Source organism: Hippoglossus stenolepis, chromosome 9 (assembly GCF_022539355.2).
Source record: "Hippoglossus stenolepis isolate QCI-W04-F060 chromosome 9, HSTE1.2, whole genome shotgun sequence".
NCBI lineage: Eukaryota > Metazoa > Chordata > Actinopteri > Pleuronectiformes > Pleuronectidae > Hippoglossus > Hippoglossus stenolepis.
Window position 1 is genome coordinate 17,713,121 of NC_061491.1, and position 9,094 is coordinate 17,722,214.

At 40.8% G+C, this 9,094-nt stretch overlaps 1 protein-coding gene across 1 annotated transcript; it reads right to left on the reverse strand.

Annotated features, from left to right (window-relative positions):
* Positions 1–273: 273 nt before the first annotated feature.
* naa35 (N-alpha-acetyltransferase 35, NatC auxiliary subunit) lies at positions 274–8,919 on the reverse strand. The gene is made up of 23 exons (XM_035166663.2): positions 8,768–8,919; positions 7,410–7,535; positions 7,174–7,207; positions 6,589–6,703; positions 6,396–6,470; positions 5,999–6,166; positions 5,660–5,726; positions 5,473–5,516; positions 5,331–5,381; positions 4,808–4,891; positions 4,531–4,645; positions 3,983–4,161; positions 3,824–3,883; positions 3,485–3,591; positions 3,287–3,353; positions 2,841–2,939; positions 2,438–2,616; positions 1,797–1,933; positions 1,633–1,700; positions 1,396–1,536; positions 1,164–1,286; positions 871–951; positions 274–648 (listed from the first exon to the last, which is right to left on the reverse strand). Exons 2-23 carry the CDS (start codon positions 7,528–7,530, stop codon positions 589–591), a joined length of 2,175 nt encoding a protein of 724 aa, XP_035022554.1. The 5' UTR covers positions 7,531–7,535; positions 8,768–8,919; the 3' UTR covers positions 274–588.
* Between the last annotated feature and the right edge of the window lie 175 nt (positions 8,920–9,094).

Here is a 9,094-nt window from a genome sequence, read left to right on the forward strand (position 1 = left end):
TTCCATGAAAGATTAATACAAAACTTAGATTTAATTTTGTTCTTGAGATGTGAGAGCTGCAGATCTTCTGTCCTGTGGGGTCAGCGCTGGATTGAGGTGGTCTGGAAAGTGAAATATTGATTTCTAATTGATTTCATTTCTTGCCCTGTTTTTTCAAGTCGACATTTGAATGCGCGCAGGATGATTTTCAACTTCACTTTGCACTCGTGAGATCATGAATGTTGTCAATGATTTCTTTCCTGCAAATTGTCCAGTATTCACAGGAGACTGGTGCTGGGTGGTTTTTATGGGATTTAATGATATGCATCCATTGTCATTTCAGCATTATTTTCAAGCCATAACAAAACTGTTCAGGAGGCAGCTTATAAAAAAATCCCATTGGCCAGTACCTCATTGTGTCTGACACAAACATCCCACACACACACAAACACAAACAGACTTTCACAGATGTGGATATACAAACACTCCTTTGCAGTATCTCACTCATTCACACACACACTGTTCAGACATGGGCTGGATCGGGGCCATTGCACACTTGTTCAGGTACGGCTGATGAACAGAGACGTCATCGGGTGATGAAGAGCAGCATCAGATTATCTTGACGACAGGGAAATACTTATGAGCCGAGAAGTCAAATTCAGGGAGCACCTGGGAACAGAGAAATGTGTTTTCATTCAGACAGTGTCTTAACAATATGTAACAATCCCCGGTAATTAAACACCACTATAGACACATAACTCCTTTTTAAAATATAAAGCCATCAATTCAGGATTCAAACCTTTTTTAACACTTTGTGTGGCAACTAATTTGTATTGACTGTAACCATGGAAGTGAATAATAGTAATCCAGTGAATGTGTGTCATGTGTTACCTTTGTCTCCTTCTTGTGTCCTCCAGCCAGCAGCTTCATAACCACTATGTTGGGTTTGGCCACCTTCAGTATACGGTTCACCTGTTATCGTTCATTAAAAGCTGGTTACTGACAACGTAGAATGTAAGAAGTAACTTCATGCAGACAACGGTTGGTACAATACAGCAGAAAACATACTGTGACCCCATAAAACATGAGGAAATCTATTAAGGAATAGATTAACAACTTAATTTGTTCTGAGGAATTTCAAAACACCAAACAGCATTTCTTTTATGATAGTCTCATTTACTGACCTCTGGATCTGGGATGGGCACATTTTCTAGGATGAGCTTGGCCTGTTGAAAATGTTTGCTGGCGGCCAGGTAGAGGTCAGCCGGGCCTGGCGGAGGATTATATTTCTTCAGATCGGACATTTCCTGGAGCGGTCAAGGGCGGGAACAAAGTCAGAAAGAAAAGTCTAACAGAGTATGGATGGGAGGGTACGAAGAACAATGATGAAATAAAAGCAAGGGATGGAAAAAGTACCTTAAACTGGATGTAGTGCACAGGTGGGGGGGTGACCACACTGTTGAACGGGGCGAAGCGATGCTCGTAGCGAACCTGCTCGCTGTCGAGCTCAAACTGAGGCTTAGGCACCTTTCCGTCCATATCCAAAGCTACCATTGTCTGGAGAGAGAGAGACAGAGGCAGAGAAAGGACAGATTACATCTCTGTGGGACATCTCAAAGGGGAGTGAGGAGGGATCATTAATCCATGCCTTACCTTGTACATGCCAGCACACATGTTCTGGTATGCTTGACTCATGGTGATCTCCTTGCTGAGAGGGCGAACTGCAAAGTTATCCCAAACATATCAGTATCTGCGCTTACACCAACAGGAAGAAACCAATTTGACATAGAATGGGAGGATGATGCAACGACGTGTACTTTTCTTCTTCTTCTTGGTCTTTTTGCTGCTGCGTCCTTTCAGTTGCTCCTCCATAATCCGCTCCTCTGCCATCTGAGAGGAGTCGGCTCTGCTCAGAGTGGACATCAGCCACGCGTAGAGGAACTCTGACAGGTACCTACGGTCAAAGAAAAGCATATTCACAGATTAACAAAATACTCATGTGTATGATATTGAGAGAAGATTTAGGCTTCATCCATACTACTACGTTTTCTTTTGAAAACGGCATTTTCTATAAAACTAAAACCAACCCGGGTTCATATGTCATTGTAGGTCATGTGATAAGAGTCAGATGAATCAGCCATAGTTGGTGCACAGGTTGAAAAGACTCAATCAGCTGAAGGTTGCCAATGTCTTTCTTACTCGTCATTTCCACTCATCTTTTTAACATTGTTTTTCCTCCAGGCTGAAACACAGTGCCAGAATTTTCAAACTAAAACTGGGACAGCAGCATTTCCAAACTTCTCAGTTTGCAGCTCTAAAACTCCAGAGTAGTGTGGACGCCAGGCGTATCCGTAGCAGAGTTGATGCATTTTCAAATGAAAATGTTGTAGTATGGATGTAGCCTTAGTGTGTCCTAACTTTGACCATTCAGCAAGAAAGAAACGTGTGTGCTCCGTACCAGTAGATGTAGTAGTACTCATGCATGCTGTAAAGCTCCAGTTCAAAGCCACTCAGCAGGTACTGGATCATGATCCTCAGGTTGTGGTAGAGGATCCAGGTGCCAAGACAGGCGAGATGCTGTCGCTGAGGCTCAAGTTTCATCAACAGGCCATGCAGCGCCGCGTCCACCTTCTCTGCCTGTAAAGCACAGAGGAAGACTTTAGTAGCTGGTTTTAAAATGATAAAATCCATGTCCCTGAAATGAGTGAATGAAATCATAGGTTTAAGGTGCAACAGGTGAATTATTGTGGACCTAAAAGTTTCCTATCCAAATCTAGGATTAACTTGTGTGGCACAAAAAGTGAAAACAGTGTCGTGTTCAACTGTATGAAAGGAAAAGTGAAGAAACAGCTGTAGTTCACCTCGTCCTGCAGTGTGGCAAACTCTTCAAGAATGTGACCCAGCTTGTCTCTCTGCCGAGCTCGGTTGTGTCCGTGGATCTGGATCAGGCTGCAGAATGGCTACAGGGAGAATTGATAACATACTTACACACATAAGTAAACACAGTTTCTTCTACTTGCCTATACATAGGGAATGTTAATGGTAGAGTAGCCTACACTTTCAGAGCTGATAATCCAATCCTCTTATTACAGTACAACTGAAAATGTCCCATTGTCCTTTCATTTGAGTAGATAGCACAGATCTTATCGAACTCTTTCATGAAAGCAATTCTAAACTACAAACTATTATCGTTTATTAAACTTCTGAAAACAGCCCAAAACGTGTACAGAGCAACTGAGATATCAAAATGTATTTAACTGCAGCAGATGTGCAGACCATATGGATAGGAACAGTAAAGGGGACGTACTCTGGAGCAGTGTGTAACAAAAGAGTCGATGTAGTCCTTAGCCTGGTGGTTGTTAAACAGACAACACCTGGGGAGACACACACACAAAAAGCTCAAGACACAGTCAACAGACAAGATTTAAAAACAATGACCGAGATAAACCACTGACGTGAACAACCTGAAGTGATTCACAGGGTTTTTATCCAATGACCCACTTACTTGTAGGAGAGGACAGGAGGGCTGACGAAGTACCTCAGAGCATCTTTAATCATGTCCTGCATCAGGTGGGTGCCGAACACTTTCTTATTATCTATCAGGAACGTTGTCTGGATATGCAGGAAAAAAATCTGTTTGATTTTCATATACTGGGTTTTAAATTAACATCTCGTTTTATAATACAGTTTGAAACACGGTTGAAATGATTTTATTACTTGCTGCATATATGTATAGGAGCAACAACAACAACATGTAACACATTTCAAAGGGTTTCTCTCAGATCAGAGAGCAAATATAGCAACAACTCTGACGAATGGATTAGAACAACAATCGTTCACTCACTTGAAGTAGTGATCTGGAGAGCACACATGGAGACTGCTCACTGAACTCACAGAAGAAGTCCTGGTGAAGCCACAAACACAATATTCAGGTTAACAACGGCGTGTCTTAATCTTTTGTATTTTTTAAATATGGCTAAGAAATATTTGTGTCTATGTTTACCAGTATGCCATGTAGGTTGGTGGTGTTGATCACGTCGCAGACAGTCTTGATACGTTCTATAAGTTTGCTGAAGTAAGCGACCATGTCCTCCCTCTTAATAATCTTGGCGTAGCGAGGAAACGTGGGAGGCAGCAGTCTCTGGTTGACCAGGGGCTCAAAGCCCATCATGATGGGGTGGTCTGCAGCAGGCACAGAAAGAAACACACAAAGGTTAATTAAGGTCACATTTCATAACTATTAAGTAATCTGGTCTAAGAGACTCAACTAAATGGAGTCGAGTAGAACAAGAGAAAAATGAACCCAAACTTTTAACAGACTTTTTGGTGTGTAGAAGTCTCTTGAGGTAGAGGACATACATTATCTAGCATCAAGTGGACACTATATTGTATTGGTGTCAGTTGCCATGACAACCTATTGACTAGATTTCTGGAGAGCAAGAATATGTATAATATGTGCACATTTTCATTATTGGTTTATCTTTCGTTTAGTTTTTTTATTTTCCAAACTGAGATCCTACGCATATGTATGCATGTGTGTGTATGTGTTACCTCCTTTAGTGGTGTCATTCTGTGACTGGATACCGTGCTGAATACTGGAATGAATGGCTGATAAGAGGTCAGCTGCTTGGACCACAAGCTTCTGGGCCTCACCCACTGAGCTGGTCTGATAAAGATTCAAACACAAACAAATAATTACAAAGAAAAAATAGTCACATTTCTGTAAGTAAACAATACACTTTTATGCAAGCCGCTTCAATGCTAAGTATCAGACAGAAACAGATGTCAGACACTTATTCCGTCACTGTCTTGTTTTTGTGTGCATTACCTCTTTTTTGGTGAAGGCAATCAGTGCAGTCAGTAGAAGGCGTGTGAACTTGATCCTATTGAAAAGTGCCAAGTACTGCTGATGCTGAAAAAAAAAACATGGACTAACATTAAACAGGCATATAAACATATACAGTTATTATAACTATATAACACAGCCTTGTTTTTGGACTGATTGTTTTTCTTGTTTGCTTTATTTTTGTTTCTAAAATAAAACAGATGGAAATTCCCAAGTAGAGTCTCTAAAGGTCACCTCAGGCCCACACGCTGATTGATGGAAGATGGGAAAAAAGTTATAATAAACAGAGACAGAGAAGAAGGCGTTGTCTTGTGGGGATCCAGTACAAGGCTGTGGCAGAGCAGTGACTCTGTCTGATTTACTACTCACATCCTATTAATTTTATCATGAAATTGCAGTGTTTAGCTCTTGGATGCTCTAAATGCTTCTCCATAAACATGACTTCAACATAAAAACAAATATGTAAAAAAAAAAACTCCAGACATAGAAGAATGAAGCCACACACCTCCAGCTCAACCTCTGGGTCCCGCTGCTCACCCTGTCGAATGCGCGTGCTCTGAGGGAGAAGAAGATAAACGAGGAACGATATTCAGAAAAGCATTTGTATTTGTAGAAGTTCATTGAAATGACAAAGAGAGAGTAAATACCTTAACTTTTCTCTGTAACTCATCCTCCACATCTTTCAGCATACCTGGTAAAATGAACACATGAGAGAAAGATGACATCAACTACTGTATCTTTGTTCTTATGAATGAACTGTATTCATCTGTAATGGCATCAAATGTCTACAGCATACATGAACCTGTGGACTTTGTCACAATGCAGTACTTGTACCTGTCACCCGCAGGTCTGTAACATTATTGGCCATCTTGAAGCCATAAGTCATGGCCTGGAAATCCTCCTGTAGAAAAGAGTGAGACAATCAGATATTGAACTTTTCAATATCTAAGTTCCAAGACAATGACCTTTTACCATAGTAATGATTTTTTTTCATAAATACCAGTGGAAAGAAACACATAATATTAAATTGAATTACCTGATCCAAAGAGAATATAAAGAGACACCTAGCCTATAGCCTAATTATAGCCACAGACATTTGCAAATAAAATGAAGCCTTCCAGTGCAGTGTCACTCATGCACAGGCACAGTTAAATACTGTAGAAAGGTGCTTACCTCCTCGAACACAGCAGCCTTGTTGACTTTCTCTCGGGCAATGTCACACACCTTCAGGATGCCCAGGGCAAAGGATTTGAGTGCTGGCTCCTCGATGAGGTCCGGGTTATGGACGTAAAGACACGTGAACACAGTCTGTGCCAGGGAGTGACCCTCCAGCCATGTGATCTAAGTATAAACATGTTTAAGTAGACTCATCAACAAGGACCTCCCACAGTGGTGCATGTGTCTGTAGAAGAGAGCTACTACAACACAAATCACCCTCTTAATGGTTTCATCCAAACACAAACCTCTAGCATTATATATTATGCACAAAAACACACTGACTGCATGTTGATGAATTCCCAACAGATTGGCAAAAACAAAGGCTCTCATTGTTTACGAAAGTGAGACTCACCAAACAACAGAAAGATGTGTCTATGATCCCAATGAGTTCAGGAAGACGGAGGTCTTTAACCTTGATGACACCTTCCTAAAATCAAGAGAATAAAACAACAGCAATGTTGATTTAACTATTTACTGTGACAAATCAGGCCTTTTGTGCTGATTCCTGGCAATGAATTGGTTTACATTGGACAGTGGCACGGTACCTTGATAGCTTGTTCAAAGTTGAGAACTTTCCTGTTGACCTGGTTTCCAATCATTCCTGCATCCATCTTAGGATCCATCATCTCTATGGCTGACATAGCCTCAAAAAGGCCAAACCTGCCACCACAGAAGAGAGATTAGTCTATTTTTTAATGTCTACATCTTAGATTCTGAACAGTAGTAACAATACTAATTATAATACTGATAGCTGCTGCAGACATTAATATAGTTATACATGAAACACTATGTTGACCAGTGGTTTTAAAACTTTTTTCTGGCATGCTTCCCTTCATTAGCCGTAAAAAAAGGTCAATAATAAAACGAGCATGTTGGCATCAACGTAAACTCTTGATTGTTTTCCATATTACATTAAACATTATCATTAAACTTGGTTTCATTCCATATTTTTCCCTTGGGTTAGGGTTAGGGTTCCAGCCGCACCTACCAACAGTGACTCTATGTCCCAAGTTTGAGAACCACTGAAATATATTATATGAACTCTAATTTGTTTATTAGAGGACAAGCAAAATGACTAACTTCAGCTCGGAGGAAGTGATTTTTTTTCAGTGAAGTAGCAGTTTACTCACAGTTTGTCATGAAGCAACTCCCCAAGGTTCAACTCTGGATAAATAAAGGATGAGGACAAGGTCAGAGGAGAGGAAGAAGACGTTATTCCCTTTGATACATGTAACTTTACACTTGTTACTCACGTGCACACACACACACACACACACACACACACACACACACACACACACACACACACACACACACACACACACACACACACACACACACACACACACACACACACACACTTTACCTTTGCATGAACCCTTGAATTCATGTGTAATATCAACCCAGTTGGCATTGTTTCTCATCTTTTCTGGGATGCCTAACCCCCAGCCAGCATCATCATCCTCAACTGATGACTTCATCACCATGGTGACTAATAAAGACAGAGAGAACCAAGACAAAGTGTTCACAATATTACAAAACATTAGCAATTACAACGTCATGATTCATCAGGAAATATACATTAACGTACACACAATAATTTACTACTTCTCTTCAGTTCTTCCACAAGACATACGACTAGTTACTCAACTTTCTGTTGAGTCATCAAGCATTAAACTGGCAACAGAACTGGCACAGGCAGCTCACATGTTAGTGTGCCTACACGGAGCAGACACAAAAGTTATAATATTTTCAAACTAGCTGGATATAATGAACAATTCTTACAGGAATTACAGCTTCTCATTTCCCAGCAGTATACTCTTGAATCAGCCATGCAACGTTTAGCTATATTTTACGCTGATAAATAAGAACAAACCTACATGGTTTATCATTTACATTACACTTCATTTAGCTGACGCTTTTATCCAAAGCGACTTAGAATAAGTGCATTCAACCGTGAGGGGACAAACCCAGAACAACAAGAATCAAGAAAGTACAATTTTCTTCAAGAAAGTATCCAGCCCAGTTATCTCGGTACTGGACCTACATGTTTCTGTATGTATAAACTTCTTTTCACATGTTAATACTTCACAATAGTAGTCTTGACACGCGTAACATCATCATGCTCTGTTAACACACTTGAGAAGTTAGAGCCTAAAAAGGTGAACATTTCACAACTGAGCATCCTGCACAGTCTCAGCCTCTGAGTGATAACTCATTTATAAAGGTATATTTACAGTGTAGTGTTTATAGCACATCTATCTCCCCTCCCCAAATGCCTTTTAGCTTATATTTGACAACTGAGCTGGGAGGTAACACACTGACTGAAATCGACATGACCTGATCACATGCGAGCAAAATAAAGATCACAGGTTAAAATTCGAATGAATCATTAGCATTAGTATCTGTATCTGAGATAAAAAACCAAGCTAAATGTCCAACAAACACACAACCGAACCAGTCTGTATTTTAACTGCCTCCTACTTTCACTCACACCAATATAGCCAGGTAACCTACATACGATACACAATTTAAAAACAGCCAAGACATGTTAGCTAGCTACCATCAATTAGCCTGCTAACAAGCTAATGCTGCTCATACTGTACATTTCCTGTCAACAAACCCTGAATATCACCAGTTTAACACGTTGTTCAATTGAGCAAGGTGCACACAAAACTAACGGTGTTATAAGAAAGTCACAATTCGTTGTGAATTGGCACGTACCTCAATATCTTGTATTATTTTGTGTAGCTAATCAAGACCTTCATCGAGAACTGTGAGAACCGGCGCATAGCTTTGACGTCAGAAGCCGCTGTCAGGTCAACACGGGAAATGTAGTCCTAGTGTGACGAGAAGGAGCTCAAGCCTCCTAATGGGGCGGTTATAGCGTGAAACCAGCGCAACGGAGCTGTACAACTACGTTAAAGATGCATTTTGGTGAACTTTACGGCGCCAGTTGCTCTTTCTGGAGCATCTCCACCCTCATCCTGTCTGCACATTAAACACACACACACACACACGCAGGGGGGGGAGGGGGTGTCGCGATATCCC

Coding starts and splice junctions, on each gene's coding strand:
- naa35 (XM_035166663.2), bottom strand. CDS start 7,530: ATGGTGATGAAGTCATCAGTTGAGGATGATGATGCTGGCTGGGGGTTA. Junction 1,701..1,796: donor GACCAAGAAGAAGAAGAAAA/GTACACGTCGTT, acceptor ATAACTTTGCAG/TTCGCCCTCTCAGCAAGGAG. Junction 649..870: donor GACACAAGAAGGAGACAAAG/GTAACACATGAC, acceptor CTCTGTTCCCAG/GTGCTCCCTGAATTTGACTT.